The sequence below is a fragment of the Rissa tridactyla genome, chromosome 5 (assembly GCF_028500815.1).
Source record: "Rissa tridactyla isolate bRisTri1 chromosome 5, bRisTri1.patW.cur.20221130, whole genome shotgun sequence".
NCBI classification, from domain to species: domain Eukaryota; kingdom Metazoa; phylum Chordata; class Aves; order Charadriiformes; family Laridae; genus Rissa; species Rissa tridactyla.
The window spans coordinates 10,484,328-10,511,751 of record NC_071470.1 but is presented as its reverse complement, the minus strand read 5'-3'; the positions used below and the strand labels follow the sequence as shown (position 1 = coordinate 10,511,751).

The 27,424-nt window shown below is 38.6% G+C and overlaps 1 protein-coding gene across 3 annotated transcripts in view; it reads right to left on the bottom strand.

The window, feature by feature from the left end:
- DLC1 (DLC1 Rho GTPase activating protein) overlaps positions 1-27,424 on the bottom strand; it is a 238,004-nt gene that overhangs the window by 198,302 nt on the left and 12,278 nt on the right. For all 3 annotated transcript variants that reach the window (XM_054201885.1, XM_054201882.1, XM_054201883.1), the window contains exon 2: positions 22,127-23,294. In XM_054201885.1, coding sequence (XP_054057860.1) covers positions 22,127-23,182 — 1,056 coding nt within the window. In that variant the 5' untranslated portion in view covers positions 23,183-23,294. The remainder of the gene's footprint in view (positions 1-22,126; positions 23,295-27,424) is intronic.

Here is a 27,424-nt window from a genome sequence, read left to right as displayed (position 1 = left end):
TCTGCATTATGTCATTGAAAATATGAGTCTGACATTTGTGGTTTATTAATGGTTGAGCTAAGAGAAAAAAATCAGTAGCAAAATCAGAGATGCAATGACCAACATGCATATATTGTAATAGGGGAACAGCTGTGGGGCACGTTAAGCCTGGCTTTGCATCTTTGATCCAAAAAAGAGCACAAGCATAGACACAAGAAAACAACAAATACAATTAAAGCTGCAAAAACTTCAATAACCAAGTTGTATTGAGCACCTGGTTATAACCACTATGCCACAGTAAGAACTAAGTCACTGTCCGCTGTGACACATCTGTGGCTGCCAATGGAACACAGTTTGTGAAATAACCAGAAATGATTGCCTGAACTGGTAAACGTGTCTTTTTTTGATGATGCCACCCCACTTTGAGGTAGAATTTCTGCAAAGAAAGAAAACAAAAATAAGCCAAACATCCCAAGATTCCCAGGTCAGGGAGGACAAGGGGTAATTTAGTCTCTGGATAATAGGAAAGTCTTGAATTGCTCTTGAACAGTCCTCAGAGGCTAGTTTATGAAGCTGTGCAAGCAGGATAACATGTAATCCATGCTCAATACTACTGGGTGAAGGCTAATAGGAGAGTCTGGAGAACGTGTCTGATTAATGACTCATGCTAATGAACCGCGTCTTCCTGTTCGATTGCATACTAACGCAAGGATGCAGAGGAGGCGTAGAGAAGTTGTAATGAAACAGTAGAGGCAAACTAAAACAATGAGATGAATAAGTCACATTCAGATCATCATTTAGGCAATGGCAGTAGTTGTCTAATAACACTGAGCCTGAGACCAAAGGTGGCCTTGCAGTCTCAAGCTCCAAGGAGAAAGGAACGTGCGAGACTGACCTAATAACCGAGTCATAGCTCTCACGGTCTGAAAGTTAGTGTCTCATTTAAGCCTCAGCTGATTAAAGCCTGAGTGGGAAATTGGTGAGTAAAGCTGGGTGGGAAGGAGTATGGTACAGTTAGGCCAGTGACCAGGATATTTAGCGAGAGACTCATAGACTGCTGCAGTATTACTTAAGTTTCAAATAATGCAAAAGATACTGTAATCTATAGCTACAAAAGGATGGGACAGATTATAGCAGATGCTAGAACTAATACAATTAAAAGATGTAAAGATATTTTCTCTACTGTTAATGAGCACCATGGGAAGGCCACTGCCAGGTCTTTGAAATCCAAATATAAGCTCCAAGGATTCGTAACGTTACATTTTTGGATCAGTTAGAGCATGTTAGTGGGCCTATGCAGTGTTACCATTAAATAACAATGATGGTGCTATAGAAATTTAATGCATTTAGAGACTAGTGCTAAGTGAAAGCGGTGAAACTATTGTAATTATTGGGTTTACCAATAATATTAAGGATTGTGCCTCCTGGACCCTTAATTATTTAAGTCAACAGTATGATACCCTAATTGACCTTATAAGATTAAAGTGTAAGAAAAAGCAGAACATAAGGATGAAGGATTTTTTTCTGTAACTGTGAAGTTAGATTCAAAAGCCCAGCAATTAACCTGACCTGATTTTCACAAATCCTCAGCTTCTGTTTGCACTGCATTTTCAGTAGTTCAGCCCTTCAAGTTGACAAAATAAAACAAGTTGCGTGCCACAATTAGCGTTACTTAAATAAATGAGTCTCCAAATATGATTCAGTGAATTAAATTCAGATTGGTGTAATCTAGCTATTAACAATGGGGACAGTATCAGGATCAGATACATATAACAACAATTTGTAGAACTGAAAAAAAAATTAAAAAGGGAAAATATCAAGATTCAGTGAGTGCTGATAAACTGAGTTACCAATGAATAATGAAGAATTACCATGGGGTAAGAAGAAGACTGTATACATTAGTGTTTCCCATCTGCATATTCCAGCTTAGCTGGAGTGCAGTAAAGTGCACTGTAATTGTGAAATCTTTTAAGCAAACTGTTACGCTTATATAAATCCGTAAATCTCAAATCCTGGATAATCTTTTGCACTTATATTTGTATGGAAATGTCCGATCATTCTAAGCTTTTCAATCTCTTAAATTGAACAAGCACATGCCATTTTAATTATTAAGCTTTTGTTTAAAGAAAAAAAAAAAAAAAAAAAAAGAAGTTTGCAGACTTCTATTTCAGCTGGGCTGGCTTGTTTTCCAGGTGACTCATTCCGCTTTGCAGCTATGCAATAGGCAGCCTACGGTATGTCACTAAGAAGTGTCTGCTTACATATATAGAAAAGAAGTTTAATGAATCATGAAGCCATGATGCAGTAACGATAGCATGTGCTCAAGCAAAAGGTCTAAAACTGCCACAGAATGGAGCAGAAACATTTGTTTCAAAACTTGCCCTAAGTGGACACATTTATATATTTTTTACCTTATTTTCCTTTGTCATAAAATAAGGTTTTGTTGATAACAAGCTGAAACGCCACTCTTCATTTTCAACTTGATCCTTTGCTTTTCAGGATTAAAAATCTGACTGGGTTTGCTATGATTCACGCTTCAGAAACGTGAATCTTAGAAGACTCTCCCAGTGCAACACAGTGACTTTTAGTAATGGGATATTTCTTGAGCAGATCTTTTCTTCAAACATATATGCATGTACACCCCGTACCCCATATTTGAAAGTGTTGCCTTGCTTTCACACAAATCCAATTTGAGCGGTACGACCTCTTAGTTGGAAATGCAACTACAAAATTGCTAAAGCCCAGCTTGCTTACCCTTGCAAATGCATGTTAAGTAAACACACTAAACAAAAATAGCGCTGAACATTTCTGAGTATATAATCTTTGGGAAAAGAATGTCTATTGGTTTTATCTTCGGAAGTTGTATAAGACAGTAGGGCAACACTATTTCTATACCTATTATTTCTAGATGCGTCCATAAGATAAACAATCACCATCATCTCCAGTTAATGAGTAAATGTGGTGAGGAATTAAAGGAATGGATACATTCTCGATTGAAACTTTGCTAGCTTCTTTAAAAACAATAGTTCTGCATGATGAAACAGTAACATTACTCTGTCTTAAAACTTTCCCTATATTCCTATAATAACCATAAAGCTGTAAGAAATAACAGGAAGTTTTGCTACACTTTTAAAAAACATTTTAGGTGCAGGGTTTCCTGATATTAAACGAAATAAACATTGTCACCACATCTTGTGACAAAAACGTAAAACATCTTTGAAGGTCGGCATAGCTTTTGCGTGAAATATGTCTACAGAGAAAAAAAAAAGTTGCTTGAGAAGGGAGAATGAGACTTTTGGAATAGCTAAGTACAGAGCAGCTGGCACAGATTAGCCTATGTCCTCATACAATCAAAATGTTTCTATTAGAGAACTTGAGATAACTAGCTTGAGAGGCATTTAAGTGTACTCCAGTATTTTTTTTCCCAATTTAATCAAGCATTATCTCATGAGATATGACTGCATTATCCCAGTAGAATTCAAGAATTACCAACCCTACACTATTTTTTTATATATATATACATATATATATGTATTTAATATCAGGTTATTGGGCTTGATTTTTATCTGAGGTGCATGCCAACTTTTATTGGCTTAACACAAGACACACCACGACTAAACCGGCTCAGGGGAAGAAAGAAACATTGCATGAAAGCTCTGGCTACCGATTCACAAGTGAGGCCAAAAAGAGTGAAACTACAGTCTGAGAAACGCATAGCAGAAATACACGTCTGGGGAAAGAACCTGACTCAGGCTGCAGCCAGCGCCAAGGCAAGCTGTGGTGATTTACAGCCACCCCCAGCTGGCCTCCCCAGGGAAGAACAGCACCAAGACCACAACAGACTTCAAGTGCATTCAAGGCACCTTATAGCGACGGGTGCTGGACCGGTGATTGCCCCATTTGAATAATAGGACATCTGGAATCCAAAAGTATTCCTTACTGTCCAGAAATTTAGTATTAAAATAAATGTTAATATTATCAATCCTGTCCTTTTACGTGTGGGAAAAGGATAAATGCATAATTGGTCTAGAATTACCAATAAAATATTTACAAACTGCAGTTCCATCATTATTTGAGTTAAATCCTGCTTCCTCTGACTCGTATCAACGTGACACATAAATGCCAATATACCTGTTTCACCAAGTCAGTGTGTTTATTAACATGAGAAAAATACCATTTGTCTCTTCTGCATTTAAAAAATTAGATAATAGATCTGATTCTTAGGCCCAGATTACTAGATGACCATGGGTCAAATCTGAGGCCCTTTGAAGTAACTGAGAGCTTGCCAGCAACAAAATTGGGATTTCTCCAAACTGATTTGTATCCTTCTGCTATGTGTCTCATCCAGGGCAACCATGCCTGGGAGAAGCCTTTTAATTCTGAGAGTTTATTTTTCTCTTGTCCAAGGCTCAGTTGCTCAGCAGATGTTTACGCTTAGGAAGATAAATATCTCTAAATATACAATTAAGTTCGATAGTCATATTGATACTTACATACCTTCAAAAAAGGCTGAACTTTTATGCTATTCTTGAAAAGAAGAGAGATGAGTAGAGAGCTGAAAGGAAAACTTGCTTACGGAGAAGAATGACAGAAAAGGGCATTGGGGTAAGTGTCCCATAATTTCCTGAAATTACTGTATGGAAACCTCAGAGAGACAGAAAGCACATGCGAATGAGTGAGAGCACACCTACAAGTTATTTCGCGTTTAATTTCATCTAAACCTAATTTTAAAGCACGGGTGCTGCAAAAATGGGAGACTGGTCCTCACTAGCAACAAACTGTGAGTTTTAATACGGCATGGGAGGGAGTGTAATGAGCAGGAACAATATTGCAGCTCTGAAAGATGGTTTTTAAGGCTCCTGAGGAACCTATGGTATCTCAGGCGATTGCATAGATCCTAATAATACAACACTTCATTGCATCTTTAATACAGTTAACCCACATTACACGTAACAAGGGAAAATGATATTAACTCCATTTTAAGGATGGGACAATCATAGGCAGGATAAGTGTTTTTCTCAAGGCTAAAGCAAGACTTGACCTAAGCAACAGTGCTGGCCACTGGGCTAAGTTCCCCTCTGTTTTCAGTCTTGCTTCTCTGATCCACCCCTGGAGTGGCAACGTTTAGAAGTGGTTAGTGGGGTAACGACTGTGTGTTGCTATGATCGTGCCTGTTGGGGGATGTTTCATTCCTGGTTCTCATGTTTCAGGCTCAGTTCTGACAATGTAATCAAACTGGAAAAAATGTAAATCAGCGTTTTCTTGATATCATTGAATGCGTGTACTGTCTTTCTACATTTAACAAGAGGATTATTTTTTTTTAATGTTCTTCCCCTGCTCCCTTCATCTCTAGAGATTTCCAAAGCAGCTCTGTGTAGCTTTATGTTTATCAGATTTTTTTCTCCTTTTCCTCTCTGAGACAGGAAGCGGAGGGTTTTGACCTTCATCTGGACCTTTCCCAGTGTCAGGAGGTGGTCTGTTCAAAAAGATTCCATGACACTGATCTCTTCCTGATTTATCAGATAGCTACGTCAATAAATAAGGTCTCTACTGTTTTTTCCACAGCTGTAAAATAACCAATGGACTCTTCTGAGAGCTAATTATCAAATCTTTTGAGTTTTTCTTTCAAGGAACAAGCATTATCTTTCTGGTTAGTAAATTCCACTGCAGTGTAAGTTAGCAGACTGCCTAATTGTAGGAGCTCTGGCTCACACGGAACAGTTAATTTAAGTAAAATATTAGCGCTGGAGACCTGTTTCTTCTTTGTAAATTTTTCTCTGTCCTCCTATCAGTATATTTTGTCATAGTCACAAAACTCTTTTACTGTTTATTAGAAGACTACAGAGCAATTGTCACATCCAACGAATCCACCAAGTGACAAGAACGGTATTCTTCTTGTATGACTTATGCGGATTATGTGGATATGTTGACTTATGTGGACTACAGCGAGGGTACAGCGGTGAGTGATAAATGGGCACCGTCCAGATTTGTCATTTCTCTGTCTGCATCCTCCTCGCCCATACACCCAGCCTTCGTGCTGCTGCCGCCTCCCCATACGACTGGCCATATCCTGTCCCCGGTGAGGCGGTTCGTTTGACATTAGATACAACCCGTCAGAAATATCTCCAGCACTAGTTAAAAAGCATCTTTTCTGACGCTCGGCGAAACCAAGGAAATGTGGAAGGCTCCAGCGACTGCCAAGACAACTCTCTTTAAATGCCCGGCAGAAGTAGAAGCAATCAGAGCACTCCTAAAAGATCATATAGTCCAACCTGAACTGATCGACTCCTATTTTATTCCTTTAATTGAAAAGTCATAATTAAATGGATATTTATTAACAGATTTCACTGACGGTTCAAAATTCCTGGCTACCAAAGGTCAGTCAATAGGCTTAAGCTCGCAAAAATCCCCAGAACACAGCCAAACTCCTTTTCTACTGTCTGTCTTTCTCTTTGTTTCTGTACGTTATATTATTTCAACTGGGATATTCCTTTTATAAGTTACATAATTAATACGATTTTATTGGCTATTTAATAAAATGCTCATTTTGCCTGCATGCTATACCCTCAAGATTTAACAAAGTACTGGAATTCAAGGAAATCCCAAATCCTAACACAAGCTCTGCCTTTGATTGAGAATAAATAAGATGACTTCTCTGTTTTGATTTATTCATGCTTGCACTGATGTTATTATCAGTAACTCTTCTCCCAGGCGGCTACATTTTGGTTAGATTCTCTAAACAACAACTCAAAAAAGTAGGGTGTTTACTGGAGATCATGTGATAAATATTGTATACTGTTTTTAACAAAAAGCTTCTACAATAAGTATTTCTAGAAATTCTCATACTACCTTTTAAAACACAAATAATACACAGATGGAGGTCATTTCTACAGGACAGAATGAACTAGAACAAATGAATGCTTATCTTATTTCCCTACAGAACATGTGAAGTGATATAATCACAACGCAACTGTTCCACACACTGCCAAAAACGAGCAAACCCACTGCCACGTAATACATATGCATAGAGCATGGGGACTCCCAGAGAAAGGTAGAAGATTTTATGCCTTGGTCATGGGTAGAGAAGACAAATCTCACTATTTGTCATGGGGTAATGGGAACCACTCGGGCAGAGAATGACCAACAATGTAATCAAATAGATGCCATAGATTCCTCTCGACACGGAGCCTCCTCGCGCATTACTGGGTTAAGTCACAGCCCACACTTGCTGTGCCTGCTGGAATTGTGGCCTGGGTGTAAATCTCAGACGGGGTTAAATATGAGAGAGCATCCAAATTAGACAGATGGCCCAAATCCAAAATACCCGCTATAAACTATACTTACCACTACACAATGCTATGCACAACAGAGATTTTTCCCTGTACAGAATTACATTTCAAATTTTATCCAGCACTGTACACCATGCAATCAAATGTTAGGCTTCACAATAAACAAAGAAAGAGTCTTAAAATAAACTGTAGACAAATATTTTCTTTGCATTTTTTATTTACCCCTCCCCCTCAGCTGCCTTGGGATAATCAGGAGAGAGCAACGATTTCTAGCTGCTGAATTTCTCCTTTGTCTTGAAGAATCTAGGGTAATACCAGGGGTAAAACCGTCCCTATTTTCAGCTCTCTTAACACTTGGCGTTTAATAATCCCACGAGCCATTTTTGGTGAAAAATGTGTTGCAAGAGGGGACAAATCAGCTATTTCTATTTTAGTCTGCTCATACACTTTCTGTTCCCCCTGTAGAGTCGAACCTTACCTTTGAGGCTCACAATTCTGTCCTTAACAAAGACCGAAGCTAATATTAGTGGGCTAATACTGAAGGGCCTACAGAAGGGAACCGAAGCGTTCCCTTCTACTACAGCCAGTAATTAAGAAAAGTGAAAGAAAGCTAATTGTGTCAGAGACAAAAAAATCTCTATTATAAAAGAGGGAGTCGCTCTCTATTTCAAACACACATTAAGAGCAGTTTAGTGCTTATACCGTATAATATTTGTTATTTACTCATTCGTCACTTATTCAGACTGAGTTTGATTATGCTTGCATCGCTTTCCCTGTCTGCATCCCCAGTGGTATATAGTTTTGTTTTCAAAAAAGTTTTATGTTGAAGTGGAATAGGACACTGACTTGTGAAACGCTGGGAAAAGCACATCAGGAGGATGCATTCATGGAGAGCTGAACAGCTGGCCAACAGAATGAACGCATTACCACAAGACTACTGGGAATTAGTGAGAGAACTAGAAAGCACAACTACAGGGGAAAAAAGTGTTCTTCACTAGTTTTACATTGGATCTGATATATTTCAGACAGCTGAAACAAAAACTGTAAAAATCTCAAGAGACTGTGTAGTTTGTTTAGGGGCTAAATTGTAACCTCAAGTCAGAAACTCATATTCTTCTACCAGGGAATATTTATCAAATTCACCTAAAAGGAAACTATAATGTACTGATCTCTTCTAAAAATCTGTCTTCAGAAGGTTTGTTGGTAATTAACATTGTCCAGTCATAACAATTACATATCTTGCACCCAGTTTGGTTGAGGTAGGGGACAGAGTTGGATGTCTTCACATTGCAAGTCATGGGGGTGTAGAATACGGTGACTACATCTGATAACTAGTCTTTCAATTCATACCTCTTGCACTGTGCAGATACGAATCTGCTACCCACTGACATCCTTTTTTTCTTCCTAATATCTGAAAAAAATTTCCCTGGCTATTTACAATCCTAAAATACAGTTTTTCTTTCTGAAGCATCTATCAAATCAGCCACGCAGCTATCAAATCAGGCAATCCACACTGCATCTCACTCTCTCACATCTTTCACCATGTCGCTTATCATGCTTTATACCACATCAATCAGCAAACTCACTTCAAAAGCATGCTCCTGGCCCAAACTAAAACATATGGGTAAGGCACGTATATGCCTTAACCCATTAGCACAAAGCTAACTAAAAACAATGCGAAAAACTTCTGCTTCTTTGGGAACTGCAACTCCCATTTTAAAACATGGGTTGTTGAATAACACATGCAGCTGTATGCTGAGAATATAAATTCTAATTTCCTCATTTTAGGATTGCAGATGATTTAGCAGCAATGGGAAAGAATACAGAATGGCTTAAGATTCACACCTGTTCATTTTCACAATTACATGATTTTGCTCAAATATAAAATAGCTTGCCTTACCTTACGCAGTAAAAGAGAAAAGCTATAAAAACTTAAAAAAAAAAATAATCAGACAGTATGCAGTTTAAAGTACGGATCAAAATTGCCAGATTAAAGAGTTTAGCAATTCTTCTAGTTAAAATAACATCACATCTCATACAATTTTACTAGTTCAAAGTCTCAGAATAACGAAAGCAAAAGCATCTGTGATTAATTTCTCAAGTGACTATTTTTTGATTAGAAGTCAGTACTGTAACTGTAATTAAAACAACTGTTAACAACAATTAAAACAAGCGTATATGTTCAGCTACTGGGTCTGCGAGCTCCCCTTCCCTCCCCAAATGACATACTTTAGCAACAGTAAAGTGACATCATTAAAGGTTGCAACCAGAACTTCAGAGTTTGACAGATGGGCTATCATTGAGCCACCCCCCTTTGGCAAACACAAAAATTTCATAAGTTTTTACAACAGCACTCTCTTAAAGCAGCGGACGGCGTAAAGCATAGGGACGGAAAATCTGTTTCTATTTCAGTTGTGTATCTGGTAAGATGGAAAATTTTTCAAGTCTACACAGATGGTAAATAAATTTCTGCTACATGAGGCAGTTCCTGGAATAAAGAAATTTTCTCAAATAACAAGTGCCAAATTTTTTTTCAGCAAGACCTATTTTTAACTTTCCCAGGGACTTGTTGAGAGAGCTGGAGAAGTGTCCTTTCACCTTCAGAATCCTGGTCTAACTCCAGAAATAGCCTCTAATGTCGTTCTCAGCACAGACGAGTTTTCTTTACGCTTTAAAAGACATTTCAAAGCAAAGATCAAAGCTCCGCAATTATACTTTGCTGCTGGTAAACGCTCCCTCTGAACATAGTGTCTAGAAAACAAGGAATTTCTATTTAAGCCCTAAGACAATCAACAGTGACTAACAGCGCTGACATTTAAACTGTCATTATTATGCTTTGTGAGGCAATGCTGTCGACACAAGAGAGCTTGTCCTCCGTGAACGAAGCGTAATGGAAAGGACGGAGAAAGGAAGCCCAGAATCAGGGCCCAAGTCACTGCCGACCATGCCTGCTAAGGAAGCTGCGAAAAAACCCACGGAGCAGTTAGGTTTTTGTCACATAGTCTTACAAATGGATTTGAGCAGAGACTTTGTGCAGCTGTAGAAACGAGCGCTGGGCAAGGGGACCGGGAACTACTATCACCACTACAGAACTAGCTCTTGAGGGCGTTTGGGACAGCTCTACCCCTCATACCAAAGTGGAGTCAGAGTTATAGAAGCCGCTGACCCTTTTCTCCAACAGTATTCCCATCCTAGTCTGTTCGGCTCTGCTAGGCTGCTGCCTTGAGCCTGAAATCAACCCCTGTGAAATGATGATCACAGAATCACAGAATGGTCAGGGTTGGAAGGGACCTCTGGAGATCATCTAGTCCAGCCCCCCTGCCAGAGCAGGGTCACCCAGAGCAGGTTGCACAGGAACGCGTCCAGGCGGGTTTGGAATGTCTCCAGCGACGGAGACTCCACCACCTCTCTGGGCAGCCTGTGCCAGGGCTCTGCCACCCTCAGAGTAAAGAAGTTCCTCCTCGTGTTGAGACAGAACTTCCTATGTTCAGGTCTGTGCCCATTACCTCTTGTCCTGGCGCCTGGCCCCATCCTCCTGACACCCACCCTTTAAGTATTTATAAGCATTGATGCTTACAGGGAGGAAAATACACAGTATTTTCATGTCTCTGAGTGATCTTTCCTTTATATATGCATAAGCTCCAAAAGGCTAAAAAGTTTAATACTGACACACTGAGCTTAGTATGTGAAATGAGGAAGACAAAAAAAAAATCGAAGCATTTCTGAGAGGTAGGAGTGAGGGGGAAGAATCAGTGATCTCAACATGCTGTCTAGAAGAGCATGGGTAGGATGAAGAAGGATTTTTTTTTTGTCTGACAGAGTGTGGATAACCTAGAAAAAAATTAAATTGACATTCTAATCTGAGGCTTCTGTTACTATTCTCAAGAGAGCAAAATTCAGGAATATATGTGTTTCTTCTGAATCTGATTAAAGTTGATTTCCCCACAGTCATAACTATTCATAGGCTTCAGTCTGCAAAAACACAATTGATTGATTTAAAACATATACTGCAAAAGAACCTGCAGTAAGATTTACAACATGACTTTTGTAAAAGCTTAATAAAACGTTGGTGAATTGTGCTAAATTACAAGTCCTGCAGACTATTTACCCACAAGAATATTAATCAAGGTACAGATATGGAGGAATTTCTTCCCAAATTGCCTTTGACTGTTACTGGCAGTACTGATGAAAGCTGGGAGACAGACAAACTGATCAACTGGGAGTTGTTTTTGTGAGCTGAGTTTGTGCAATTAAGAGTTGTCATCACTTTACATGGAAAAATCAATTAATTTTCACCTACTTATTTTCCAGTCTTATCCCACCTATAAGACAGTCTCTCAAGATCTTTTTTTCTCAATGTCTTTTTTGTCCTATTTCAATGAATATCTTTTTTTTCTCAGTGTCTTTTTTGTCCTATTCTCTTATTCACTCTCTGGCTATTTTACTTCCCGTATAAGTGTAAAGAATAAACAGGATACTGCTCGTCTGCCCCATCATCTTGTCATCATCTATCAAGCAGTAGAGAATATTTGTAAACAGGTGGGTTTACCACGTTGGAATAAGTTAAGCAGATGTAGTGAGGTGTGATGTACACATACAGTCAGCTACTAAATTTGTGTGAGAGAAATACAGCTTGGCATTTATTAGAAGTGTAGTGTTTCAGAAAATCTGTACGTAGGAAAGGACTTTAGTTTACATTCCCAAAAATTTTGCTCGTGGCCATGCTTTTTCATTTTCAATGCAGTAAAGATGTCAGCTTTTAAAATATTTTGAAGCTAAAATTACATGCAGCACAAGCCACGAGCTTCAGCACTGCTGAATTTTTTCATGTATTTCATGCCTCCATATCAAACAGCCGTGAATCACATATGAATGACTATTAGTGCATGCAAATAATCATTTTTAAGAAGGTTGAGGATACCACCCAAGAGATTAAAACATGTAGTACAAGAACAGAATCGACTCCTTGAAGATTTTTTTTTTGAATGGGTATATTAGGTGATCCATTTTATGTTAAAGTAAAACTATCCAAATGAATAGGACATTCAGGATATCCAACTAGGAGCCTTTCTTTAATTGAATCGGCTGTGTGCAGAAATGTTTGGGAAGGAGGCATCTTACTGGAAAGGACAAATAAACTTCCACTTAACATAAATATTTTACATATTGCATTTTCATTCTAACCCTCGTGTAAGGTGAGACTGCAAAAACAATGTGAAACTTAAGATATGAAAGTTATTGCTGTAATACGGCACATTACTGAAGGACATCCTCATGTTACAGTGAGCCAATTTTTCATTAACGCAGCGGGCATAAGCCAAGTTCCTTATGTTCCATTGTTGTAAAAGCATTAGACGTCAGCTGTGACAGAGTTATGAAGGAGAGCGAGGATCTGGTTTACATTTGCCATACATTTACCCCAGCGTGCACAGACACTCACGCATACATATAGAGAGACGCTGTATTGCTGCCTGGATTTTTTTCATAGGAGGAAGAATATCCCTCTAAATTTGAATTCATGACCATTTTAGGCCATATCCTCTTGAGCCTGGAAACAGTTTTTGGCAGCAGAAACAGTATTGTTTCGTTTTGTAAGGCCTTATTCAATACACCCTGTGTATCTGCGACATAGTCCCCCTTGTCTTTATCAACCTCCTATGTTGCCATTAAGAGAGAACAGTAAAAGGACATAAGAAACACACTTTTAGGTGTTTCAATCATATGCATGACCATGATTGGGAAGCAAGGAAAAAAAACCAAAACACCTCAAAAAGAAAAAAAAGAAAAAAGAGAGAAAAGAGAAAAAAGTAAAGAAAAGTAAAAAAAAAAGTAAAGAAAAGTAAAAAAAAAGTAAAAAAAAAGTAAAAAAAAGTAAAAAAAAGTAAAAAAAAGTAAAAAAAAGTAAAAAAAAGTAAAAAAAAGTAAAAAAAAGTAAAAAAAAGTAAAAAAAAGTAAAAAAAAAGTAAAAAAAAGTAAAAAAAAGTAAAAAAAGTAAAAAAAAGTAAAAAAAAGTAAAAAAAAGTAAAAAAAAGTAAAAAAAAGTAAAAAAAAGTAAAAAAAAGTAAAAAAAAGTAAAAAAAAAGTAAAAAAAAAGTAAAAAAAAGTAAAAAAAAGTAAAAAAAAGTAAAAAAAAGTAAAAAAAGAAAAAGGGTAGAGATATGGTTTAGGGATGGTTTTTGTCAAGAGTTAGGTTGATGGTTGGACTAGGTGATCTGAAAGATCCCTTCCAACCTAGGCAATTCTATGATTCTATTAAAAAAAACCCCAAAAATATGGAAAACACTTTGCAGATGGCTCCCACCCTGCTGCAGTTCAGCCAGTGGTGGGGTTCTCTTTGCTCGTTTGCTTTTAAATACTGCATGGGAATTAGTGAGATGCCCGTGGACTTACCCAACCCCCATACCACCACGGCCAAATACTCCTTGACGGCAGTGGCAAAGGCCTCGCTGCTGTAAAGCCTCAAGCCCCAGAGCTGGCCAGGGTGGGCTGCTCTTCTGTGCCTCCTCCTCCGGCTCAGCACCACAAACAGAAAAGCTTTTGCTTTCAGCACAGCTCGTGTCTGCAGTAGAAGGTTGTGCTGAAAAAGCTGCTCTGCCACAGCTATGGCTTCAAAGGCTCTTTAATACAAGCGGGGGTGCTCTAATAACGTCCCAGGTTATGGCTGTATTTTCTGGGGTTTGATGGCAGCTGTGTCTCTGTGTGCCTCTCACATCTCTCTGTTTTCACTTGATTGTTAATTCAAAGTGAACGTTATGCTTGTGAAAGTGCCAGGTGAACAGTTCTAGGAAGCAAAGTCCTTTTTTTTTTTTTTTTTAAAATTCTTCTTTAGCCAGTGGAAAAGTTTATTTGGATAGTGATGTCATGTAACCCAGAAGGTTTTGCCCAAGTGTTTTAATTCCACTTCCCATTTGCTAAACTGTTAAATTTGGTTTTTTGCGTACTATGTCCATTCATTTCTTCCAAGGCAGCTTCCCTCAAAAATGTGGTGTTCATTACAATCTGTTGTCATTTTAGGAAGATCATTGGTCCATTTAACATGACCTACAACTGAGAGTTTATAGACTACAAACAGCAAATAATCGGCCCTTACCAATCAGAACTTTTTAAAGACACTATTTAAAAACAAACAAACAAAAAATGTTTTAAAAGTTTTCTTCCAGCCAATTATTGCAAACCGGGACAAAATTAGGAATTTCTGAGTGTAAACTGCATGAGACGAGAGCTCCCTACATTGATTCCCGGAAGCGTGTAATATCACTTTGGTGGAGTGATAGTGCGTGACTATGAACCGCGCATAAATACAAATACTTTCATGACCATTTTAGGTAGCTAAACTCCAACTAATGCATAACTTGATGCGCAACAGTCTCTTGGTTTGCAGTCTAGACAACGCTGGCAGCCTTTAAAATTTATTGCTGAACACTGTCACAAAAATGTGTCAAAATAAAATTTGCATAAAGGTTATACTGTAATGGCCTGGCAATCATCCCATCCTGTTCTGAGCTTGTTTTAAATACTTTTCAGATTGTTTGAAATACATCATACTTCAGTCCAAACACAAAGGAAGTCTGTGGGAAAGCATTCTTCAGCTTCCCAGATGGAGATAATATTTATGATACATATTTTTGTGAGAGCACCAGAGAAAATTCATGGTCATCTAATCATAATAATAGGAGTGCTTTATGACCACCGCTTTCTATTAATTACCATAGATAATATGCATAATTTTTTAAAAAATGAGATCCAACTGGTTTAGTCCATTTATAATTTTGAACCACATCTTCATTATTAGATGTTAAATTTAGGAAGCAACTTTTCAATCCAGAAGAGAGAATCAAATCCTCACGACAGCCAAGAAGGTTTCAGGCTTCTTTTTTTAAGAAATCATACTATTTGTTTTGCTTTACTCGCAGCTCTTGCCAGATTCTTCCCAATGCCTTCAAAATTATGACCATTTAATAGCAATGTGCAAATGCAGCAAATTCTTTGTGGTGAAGCAACTGTGGATCTCAGTAATAGTTGCCCACTGTACTATTACTACAGACTGTAGCTCTGAGACATGTGGGTAGCAACTAACCTTTGAGAAAGCTGCTGTGGCTTAGGATCCCTCATCAGTTTTTGACGGTGTTCATATTCACGTTATGAGTTTGGGAAAACAGACCCATGCTCTTTCCTAAAACCTTTAGAAAGCTTGAAAAACCTTTGAAAAACCTTTAGAAAGTCTGAAAATGACAAGAGATGCAGAAATGGAACTAAAGCAAATCCAAATTTCATACGTGATAAAATAGATTTCCACTGTTTGAATGATCATCTTTAAAAAGCAATTATCAGATTTCCAATATTTGCATTTACCGTTGTCCTTCAGAAAACTACGGAAAAACATTCCCTAGATGCCAATATTGTATAATTCATCTCCATATGTGAAAAATAAGCTATTCTGGCATCAGTGCAGGTCTGAGTTGTACAGGAAATATAGATAACCATATGATTTGAAAGTCATTTTTCTGTGATAGTGCTTCTGTAGTAACTACCTTCTGTAGTCTCCAAGGTTACTAATCATTATAACACCAAAGTTCAGCAAGGCACTTAAACGTACTCTAAGAATACAGTAGTTTCACTGGCATCCATTAATGCTTTTTTAATGTCTAGACTTAAGCAGTGAAGCCTTGGTCTCCCATGACCATACTGAAGCAGCGAAACCTTTGTCTCCTACAGCCACCCAAGCAACATTCATTGTTCTCCATATTTTCAGAATTTCTAATGATCATTATAATCTGAGAATGCAGATTTATTTCCTGGTCATTGGATCGCTTCCCTAGAATATTTGCAAGATGATTATCTTTAAAAGATACTCAATGGGAAAACATAAACGGTGGGAAATAAATGCATTTATACATCATATTTTGCAAAGGTGCAATTGAAGATGATTGACTTTGAAAATCACCAACTTTTAGAGCTGTCATTTTCCCCTGACTGACACACATCTGCAGACTGAATCTCAGAAAAGGGTAAATTCAATTCCCTATGACAAAATCAGGATACAGCAAAGTGCACCTTTCCATTTTTAATTAAGATTTCCTGTACATTCCTGTTGCTTTTATTCGTACTTTTATCTTCTTTGGTTGTTTTTCCCGTGCTGACCTGAGTTATTGTTACAGCACAACATTAACAAGTGTGCACCATTGACAAGCCTACATATTACTACTTATGTAGATCCCTACTAAACCAGCTTCTATAAAAAAAAAACCCAATGCTTTAAAAGTCTTAAAAGCTAATATAAAAATTGGTAGGAAAAAAGAATTCATCATTAAGTTACCCCCATTCAACAAAGACAGAACTGAGGTAAAGGGAGATTAAGACTTCAGAAAGACATAGTTGTGAAAGGGCTGGAAACTCAGTCTCTGGTATTTTAACAGCAATAAAATAAGATCTAAAATGTTGGATACTATTGTTCACAACAAGCTCACATTACTTTTTAAATAAGAATCTAATGCTGACAAGCGAGTGCTCCGTTGAAAAGGATTATGCAATGTGAACAGCAGAGATGGCAGGGAATAAATTGTAAGGAAACTGTTTCAGTAAAGTAGGTAGCTCTTATAATTTTTTGGAAGATTTCCTACTACCTCTCCCAGGTACATTACTGGGAGGACTAAGCCAACAGGCAAGGCTCCATAGGCTTCCTGTGGAGTCAATTTACAGGGTGATACAAGCAGAAGCTCCTGGAAGAACCTAACTTTCTAACTGGCCATAAAAAGCATAGTTTTAGCCTTGTAAAACAGAATTTATTACACATCGTAACGGAAGAGAGTCAGCTTCCACATCTCACGGACAAGCATGATACTCAAGTGGCAAATAGGGATGGAAATCCAACTAAGCAATTTTTTTTGTTTTCTCGCATTAGTATAGTTATAATTGATGAAATAATGAAACAAACTTTATTGTAACAGTAAAGAAAAGTCAAGGTCCTGTGTCACCCCGGGTAACCGCCTACCCGGGTTTCTTCCAACATTTACTGCCATCCTTCAGATAATCTTTTTTTGAAATTATTTTGCATCTCCTTGATGCTGGGTGCTGCTGTCACGCTGACATTATCTGTGTCCTTAAGTATCCTTTGCAAACCACACAGCGTTTAATCTAGAAATCTGGATTAAAATAGTAGCCATAATAGCAAGCGTTAGAAATAGCCCTGACCGTTATACTCTCTAGTCTTGTAGGAATGACTTTGAGATAACATCGACTGTTTGAACCTGGAAAGTTTCTAAGCGGGCCCACCATGAAGAACTGCAAGTAGTAAATATTAAAAGCAAAAGCCTCATAGAAGAGAGATGAGGAATTCGTACACCGAAACATTTGTTTACTTCATTCCTTTCTCACTGACAGATGAGCAAAATGTTTTAATGAGACTGAAATGAGGTCTGAGATTATCAGTGAAGGGAAACTGTTACAAATTCGTCACATATACTCCAGTCAGTTTGATACCCCAATTACCCCTTCCTGTAGCAGTATTCTAGGCTATACCTTTTCTCGGAAGAAACACAGCTGACATAAACTTCAAATCACGGGGCACAATACATCAATTACATTTCCTGCAACCAATCATTACGTATCGACTTCTTATTTCATCACACTGTGCAGTAAATTTGCCACTACTTTATCATCTCTAACTTACAGATTTTATTAACACTTTTAATCTAAAATCTCTGCAGCAAGCTAGAAGTTTCACGTTAGAAGAGAACCCCAAAACTTTCAGAATTAATACCTAATTTAGATAAGCAACCAGAACTTCAAAAGATGATCCACAGTTTGTCTGAACTATTTTGAACTTAATTTCTAAGTCCAAGAGAGTTCATTTTTGGAAGATTTACTCCAAAGCTCTTTCTATGGACCTCTCAAAAAATTACTGTGACAAGTGCCTCTCTCTAGGGACTGAGCACTTCTAGAACCTGTTTCTTCCACAGGTTAATGAAAATAACAAAAAATATTAAGCATTGCAAAGAAATATTCCTTTGAGATGCCTGAGAACAGGCTGCTTTCAGAGATTTCAGAATTACTTTTTTTTTTCTTAAATCATTGCAATCTGGAACATACAACATAGACAATCGAAAAGTATTTCATTATTGCAATGAATAACAGATTTTCAGTAAACTGTGTTTCACTGCAAGTGTAAAGGAATGAAAATGTATATATCTTATCCAAACCAAGAAAACAATTGAACAAGTAACTAACAATTTTGACACGTTCATTTGTAGATGTTAATTCAATTCTTTTTCTTCCAATATTCAGATATTAAACTGCATTATAACAAAGCAGCCCAAACACATGTGAAGAACGTTTCCTGCATTTACTCTGGATCAAATCAGAATATACTTCTTAAATGCGTGTGTATATTCAGTGAAAAATCTGTTTATCTTTTCACAGATTTATTTTCCCCTCAATCTTCTGGTACTATCTTGCTAAGCTAGTCTGTGGATTGAATTTTGTTTTTAAATATTAACTGCGACTTCCCGAGTTTTATTAAAAAGCCTATTAATAGTAATTCTATCTTCTTGCATGCAGAATGCTTTTCAATACCCCATCTCCTCTTCTCTTACACGTGAGCTGTTGGGATTCCCCAAGGATGACAGCTTGCTTGTTAGTTCCAAAGATTATTTCAATCTTTGGAAATTCAGAATGTACAATTCTGAAGTTAAGTGACTATTTTAAAATCTAAAATTTATTTAACCCAGGAAAGCATACAGGAGGGTCTAGTTGGTGTAGCCACATATAGTTAATCCATTTATGCTTTTGCTACTCTGAACCATTAATAACCATCAATGTCATGTTGTGGGTAAACTGAATTGATTATCAATCAACAAAAAAACAGGAAAGCTTGATTACTGTGGAATCTTTCAATTAGACCCAACATCATTAACTTATCACAATTAAATTCAGGTACTTCCTACTTCCGAGCCTTAGGAAGTCTTCCTGGGAAGCCAAAGGAGAAGGTGCTGTGCATCAACCATCTGAACCCTGGTGATTTGAGGGAGCAAAGAATGCTGTAACAGCTGGACCTGTTTGCAAAAAGCATCTTCGGTGTCAGCACATCCATCATGACTAAAGCAATTTGCTGAAATGGAGCTAGTGCTGGTCAAAGATGCTAAACTTTAAGCCCTTAAACCCGCATTTGTCTGCAGAGCAAGCACAACAGATCCACACTGTCTCACCTCAACTTCGGTTTGAAGGCAGCAGATCTAAAGATAACAGGGAAGGTCACGCTCTGTTGCCACAATTAAAAGCAGTTTAAAATATGTTAACGAGGAACAGGTTTTCGGAAGAATTTAGTACCAGCAAGAGCAGAATGATGTCTCCTCAAAGGTCCTAAGATCTTAACTGTCATGGCAGTAGCTGAGGTTCAGCACCTTTCCATCATCCCCCAAGGTGCCGCCTCAAGGCTTGGGTCCCCAAATACCTTTAGCAATTTATCTCCATGTGCCTTTTCCCATATTCCGACCTCTCTGAGCACGCATTTATGTGCAACTATAATTGACACTGAGCATTAATCAGACAGTGGAGTGTTTTAGGCCTCAACTGCACTGTTTGAACTGCTGACCTTGAGAGAAAAGGTTTTATATACCATTCCCAATCCCTTAAGTCTTCCTGTCACTGCAAAGCAAATACTTGACTTTTATGGATGGATTCAGTTTCAAGTCTGGTGTTTTTCTAATGTTTTGTTAAAATTACAAAAGTGGCTTTCAGGGAAAGTTTGTAAACATAGGCACATTTTTCATTACAGATTATTACCAACACAGACAGGCTTTTGTGAAACAGTGCACGATTAGAGATAAGTGATAAAATCCTGCACACAGGAACATTGTCTGTAGAAGTGTCCGGCGAATTTAGAGATAAATAATACCAGAAGCAAAAGCAGATCATATCTTTTCCCTTTTGCCAAACATTTTACTGTTGTTGGTAAAGACTTCTTTAACCAAAGTGGTACGAGGTCACTCCTCCAGATCTACGGACTCCCTCCCCTTTTACAGTGCACGCAGCTTCGCAGTTGCTGCAGCCACATAACTCTCAACCACCCTTAAAGCAACTCCTTGTATTTTGCTCCTTTATATGATCATGTTCTTAGCTTTTCTCACCATTAGTCTCACTGGAATGTTTATATTCCATCCTTTTAAGTATTTAACGGCACAAACACAGATCACAAATGTATTCTCAAATATAATTCTCGTGAGTGTACAGTTAACAGGTGAGTGTGCGAACTCAAAACAAGATGCAAGGAGCTACATGGAAACTAGCAACATCGAAGCTGTTAAAAAAATATAGGACAGTACACTGAAAGCTAATGTGAGCAGCCACAGCACAGTGACCGCATATGTACATAATAAAAAGAAGTTTTATCTGTATTTTCAGATAGTAATGATAGGACTTTGAAATTGCATTATAAAAATTAATCTTGCTAATCTTAACCTAGTATGAAATGCACGCATCAATAGGAACAACTACGCTTAGTAAAAACGAATACGAGGTGCTAAAGTACAGCAGCTGAGCATACGGTTATAATAGTCAACTTAGTTCTCAAATGTGATGTTAATTCAATTCGGTTAAGTTTTTCCTTTTAAGCTTGAGCTGCATTGTACAGATGGGTCATTTTAACATTTCTGGTACTGCTAGTCAGGTTTTGCCTTCTTAATTGTAACTCAGAGCCACGCTTACTGCAAGATCAGTGGAATAGTTACCATGTTAACTGTGATTGCGTGAACTACCAAAGGAAGACTGGCTTGGAGGCCTTCGGAAACCTTCTGCAAGACTTGCATACAGCTTCCAACCTTATCAATTGTGCGTTAATACTAACGAGGGTTTTACACAAGGAAGCAAGGGCCAGCAGCTCAGGATGCTGTGTTGGCATACAGCACTTTAGAGATATGAATTTGTGCTTTAGTGAAACAGCTGCTGAGGCGCTACAGCTGATGGAAAAAAACCCAACCAACCACACAATTAATAGACAACATTAAAAAAAAAAAAACAAAAACCCAAACCAAAAAAAAAACCAGACCAAAGAAGCTGAATGATGTCAAATGAAAAAAGGCAGAGAGAAGTAAACAATTACAAATTGGTTATTAGCAAGAATAAGCAGCATAGCTGGGAAAGCCAGACTTTGAGATGAATTCTGCAGTGCCACAGCCAGCGGATCTCCCCCTGTGAAAGCCAATGGGAATGTTATTGCCAGGGAATCTGTCCATTAAAGTTTTGTAATGTTACTCTTCCTTGCTCTGTGTAGACAGTGAAACTCTCTGCTTGCTTTAAAATCACAAAACATTGTTTCAAACTCAGCAATACTTCTTTTCGCAAGAACGTATGCTCATGGGGCTGAGCTGAAAACCGAAGAACTACTGCAAAATATTTCCACTTCTTTTTTCCCTTTGAAAGTTTTGTTGCACTTTTTTCCTGTTCTCTTTTTTCAATAAAGCTTCCAAACCTCTACATGCAATCTATTTCCTAAGAGGGCTAATGATACCTGATAAGAGCAGAAAACCAAAAATAAAACTAAACCCACAGAAGATACTTACTTATTTAGCCTTGAACAACATATAAAAAGTATATAGAATTATATATATACAAAATAAAGTGAATATAAGGCACCTTCCAAATTCACAGCTTAGACATTTTCAGACCTCAAAAAGAGCTCAGAAAACTCAGTTGTTGTATAGACACATTAGTCTCAAAACTGTCTGAAGAAAAATCTGACAAGTTCTTGAAACAAGGCTGAAAAATATATTTTATCTCTAATCAATTAGTCATGGAACCACCTTCACAAGAAATTGGGGGAAAACACCAGAAAAAAAAATCTCTGCAGCTTATGAGCATCCTACCTTTCTTTTGCGCAGTTTCACTTGACTGTCTGAATGTCCTTGTGTGGTCAAAGGATCCTTTACATGTAAACACTGAATGTCTTCTGCTGAACTGACATTTGAAAGGCATTTGTTTTCAGGGGCCACTTGAGGTTCTGTGAAACCACTTCCACCCAGACCATTTTCCACTGCCGGGATGAGAGAGCATGGAGAAGATTGCATAAGGCAGTCGCTGGATTCCGCCGCTGAACAGAGTTGTCTATCACCGCTGGTGCATGATTCAGAAGAAATCCCACTCTCTACCACATTACACTCAGACTTTCCAAGCCCGTCTTTAAAAGCATCAGATTTCCGGCGCTGTTGTGCAATTACAGCAGTATGAAGCAGCTGCTTCCCAGGCATAATAATTTCTTTCACATTTGGAGAATTAGAAAGATTTTCTCTCTCTACATCTACTACTTCATTTAAGCCTTCATAATTACAAAGCTCCAGGCTTTGGCCAATACTGCCACAAACGTCATCTTCTTTCATCTCCTCTTTAGGAACCGTGTCACAGCCAGGTCCCTTACTTATATCTCCAATTATTCCAGATGCTTCAGCTGCCTTGTTACTCTCTGTTATTGGTACCATCTGTGTTAAGGAGCCTGCTCCATTTAAATTCTTCTCTTCATCTCTTGGTTCGCTTCCTACAGCAGCGATGTGGTAATTAACACTATCCAGGTTGAGTGCTGAATAGTCATCATCGTCATCAGACACGTGGACTAGAGTTTCTGTGCTGGCCTCCAGAAAATGCTCCTCATCCTCATGGTTATCGTTTTCATCCACCTCCTTTGAAACGTTTCCCAGCTGCTTTGCAGGGAAGCCAATCAGCTCTCCACTATAACAGCACTCTGGAAACGAAGCACATTTTTCTTTCCGGTCCGCGCTCAAAACCTCATCTTTTTCCATACTTGTCTGCAAGTTATCAGCTACCAGTCCGTGACGACATGCTGTATTATACTCCACAGACTCCAAAGCCAATCCCATCCATTGGGTCACATGCTCTTCCCAGCTTTTCTTTCTGATTGCTAGAGACATGTCATAACAGTTCAGCAGCGGGCTGCAAGGTACCTTCCACGCAGGACCAGAGGAGATGTCATGGCTGCTGAGCACTGCTCCAGAGGGAGACAGGGTTTCATCATTTTAACATCTGCAAGAAATAAAAAAAAAAAAAAAAAAAAAAAGACCAGATTATTGAATCAACTCCAACTAAAAAAGAAAAAAAAGGAAGGAAGAGTTTAAACAAAAGTGTAAAAGCAAGATAAGACTGCAGGACCAGAAGGACAGGAATTTAGGAGACTGTTTTGTTTAAAGTTTTAATACTTTTCATACAAAACTTGACAGCACCCATAATTCATTATAACTTTTTTTCTGATTACTCTCCAATAGCAAGTAAACAAAAATGGTATAAACAGTCACATGGACAGGCAAGTGGCTCTGGAGCCAAATTTTGACAATAAGTCTCTCTTCACTATGTCTGTCATAAGATATGAGTTTCCGTGGGTATAAATGGCATTATGTCTTATGATTGCTTTGAACACAAAGATAAATTGTATTTCTTCCTCATCCAGAGATACCGTGAAGTGCAGAATTCTGGCTGTTTCCCAAAGAGGTAGAGCAAAACTTGAGGGTTATTCCAAATTTACCAATGTTACAAACCACTTGTCTTATGAGCAGCTTTGGCCCATTCAGTGGCCCTCATTTTTATTGTTATTGTTTCACTCTCTTCAGGACAAGTTGTAATTACAAGTGTTACATGAAACTTCAGGGGAAATAAGCCATTGTGTGGTAATAAAAAATACAACCCAAGGAAAACAAATTGAAGTTTTTGGCAGATTCCTTACCGTAAATATGTCATAAAACCTGAAAAAAAACCAACCAACCCTTGGTGATTTTATATTTGGGATCTACTACTGTAAGGAAGGTTGGAAATCGTTGTTTAGGATGGGCCTCTCCAGAAGGCTGGCTTGTGTGGCCAGCCCTGACTGTGACGTTTCCCTGGAGTGTCGGGCTCCACCAGAGCCCACTGTCCCCGTTCCATCTTCTGGTGGGTATTTGTCACTGGGTGCTGTATCAGGCCTTCTGGATGATGGCGTTTGAGATTATCAATCTCATGATGTTGCATGTATGAATTAGCACAAAGAAAATACCTCATGTAAATTTATGCTTTATGAAACAAAATTAACAAGTTCTTTGTCAAATAACAAAACAAAGCTTCTGGCCCAGAAAACATTAGAGGTTGAAGGAGCAGGTGCTTCTACTTTTCTCTCCCTACGTAAGAACTGTCAGCACTTAGCATGGATCTGCTTATCAATTTTAGCAATAAAGAAGATTAAGCACTGAGTTTGTTCTGGGCCGTTTCAGTCCACTAAGGCAAATTCTGATTGCCCACAAGTCCACAAAGATGCCTTGAGAAATCACATGCCTGAAGGCATAAAGTATTCATCTTGAAAGAAATGCAGAATGAGGCCTGTGCAACTGAACCTCTGTAAATTATGTCTCGACAAACTGACTTTCAGGATAGAGTTGTACATGCTCCTAGATCTTTAACCTTCTTTGAGGATGGCAGGCTTCATTTCACATTCACATTTTCCACCTCTGTGGGGACTGTGCTTAAAAAGAAAATATATTCATAGGGTAAGAGAATTCCATGCACAAGTCATTAGCGTGTGGGAGGCTGAGGAAAGCGGAAAATAACACACAAAGCCAGGCCAAAGAAAATTATCTGCTTTCAGAGGCAAAATTTGGTAGTAAGAAGTTAATACAACTTTAAGATTCTTTTTTCTTTCCTGGTTGAATATGAGAGCAAGCCTAAATATCAAGATGTAAAGTCAAATTATTGTATAGATTTGCAGTGTGTTTGCATTCTTATGCTGACTTCATTTCATATTTTTATTCTCCTACTATTTCTTAGTGTCTGTGGTCCAAAATTATCACAGGGTGCAAATCGGTATTACTGTCAACTTTTACTACACCTTTTCCTGATGGACCCTAAAGCTCTTCAGAAGCAATTAAATTAGCTTTACAGCACTTTGTTTTGACCTCTGAAAAGGTGCAGGTTTACTATAAGTGACTCTATGATTTCTGCTGCCCTCCATTAGCACTGCTTGGAGTGGCACCTGGATGCAACTCATTTGTAGTTTACCTCTCTCTTCCCCTACTAGAACAGGAGCTCCATCTACTTTACAGAAAATTAAACGCGGTTGCTACAGCCATATAGGGGAATTTCTCACAAAAAAAAAATCAAGAAAAGACACCAGTAATATTAAGTGTAAAAGGTAAAAAATGCATCTTCCTAATGACATTCACACATTATGAGGACAGGCTGAGAGAGTTGGGGCTGTTCAGCCTGGAGAAGAGAAGGCTCCAGGGAGACCTTAGAGCACATTCCAGTGCCTGAAGGGGGCTACAGGAAAGATGGGGAGGGACTCTATCAGGGAGTGGAGTGATAGGACAAGGGGTAACGGCCTCAAACTGAAAGAGGGGAGATTTAGATTGAATATCAGGAAGAAATTCTTTACTGTGAGGGTGGTGAGACACTGGAACAGGTTGCCCAGGGAGGTTGTGGCTGCCCCATCCCTGGAGGTGTTCAAGGCCAGGCTGGATGGGGCTTTGAGCAGCCTGGTCTAGTGGGAGGTGTCCCTGCCCATGGCAGGGGGTTGGAACTGGATGATCTTTAAGGTCCTTTCCAACCCAAACCATTCTGTGATTCTGTGATCCATCTCCCTAAGATTTAGGCTGCACTTAATGTGCAGAAGGCAGGCATGCAAGGAGTTAATGGGTGTGTGTTAATCTTGCTGCTGCTAAATGGAGTTACACGTGTGCAGAAGGGGGAGAACAGATCCCTTACTGTTTTTCATTTTTTGGATGTGGAGCGTTATATTTCATGGGGGATGAAAAACAAATAAATTTTACTTTAGGAACCCTTCTGTTTTACTTGCACTATCACTAGTTTTGGCTGCCTCATAGACTGCAGAAAAAATGATTAAACAGGAGAATATCAAATACTTTGCTGGAAATGCAAGGCAAATAAATATACGACAAGGGTACTTCCATTGTTCTCTAAAATATGAGCTTACGTTAGCAGTGAGTATGAAAAATTTACCTTACATACGCCCCTTCTCCAGGCAGCTTCAGCTACCAGTCCCTGAAATCCCCTCAATTCCCATGGCACATGGAGGAGCCCATAGTTTGATGGAAGCTTATTTTTTTCCTGTTCCCCCTCCGCTCCTCAAAGTCTGCTTTATCTGCCACAATTCAGCTTAGAAATTCTTTTCCTGCTATAATTGCTTGACAGTTATGGGCCAACAAGGAACTTTTTTCTCTCTTCTGCCTCCGTATTCAGAATAACCTACTTCCTTTGCACTCACACGCAGGCACATAAGCCGTGCCTTGGAGGATTCACCACTTCAGACTTCGGAATGAGATTCATAACTGCGCTCCTTTCTCTGCCAAAGGACAAAGTGCACTGCCACTTTGCAGAAGAAAGGGCTCCTGCCTCGATCACTGCTTTTCTGCTATTGCTGCTCACTTTTTTCTTTACATGCAGCATCTTTTGTCTGCTGGGAAGTCCCCCTCTCAAGTCCCCTTTGTGTTGTTCACCAAGGGAAGAGGCACCCCTCTTTCTCTCTTTCCATCAATTACCATCCCACAACTAGAAACCTTTACAGCCGATTTTTCCAGAATTCTAAGATGGGCAGATGAACTTTTAGCAATCTGTTGAAATGTTTTGCAGAGTGAAAAGACCTTTTCTTCCGGTCAAAGCATCTGTCAGTATGATACAGTCCACCCAGCTGCTCCCATAATTCAGACGCATATTTTGCCTTTACTTTTCAATAGCACTAAGTTGGATACTGCTTAGAACTATTAAGTTTCTGAAGAATAAAGTTTGAATTGAAATATGAATGATGGGCAAAAAAAATCTGGATCCTGGGTGTGACCTTAAGGAGTATTAGCATTATTGACGCAGCAGGCAATTCTTGACCAAAGGAAGGGGAAGCGAGCAGCGGGCAATCACGCTGTAGCAGAATCCCCTTCAAGCACCCCCTGTGATGCTTCACAATGTTTACAAAACAAGATGTCATTTCAGATTGATTTTGTAATAATTTACTCCCTCTCTCTTTTCACTGCAAAATATAATGGAAATGAAAAATAGGGCAAGCTTTTATGCTTGTTTATTTTTGGAAGTTGTGTATCAAGTCTCACGGAACCGATAGTTACGCTGCAGCAGATAAAGCACAGAGTGAAGTGATGTATAAGATGAACTGGTAGGCTCTCCTG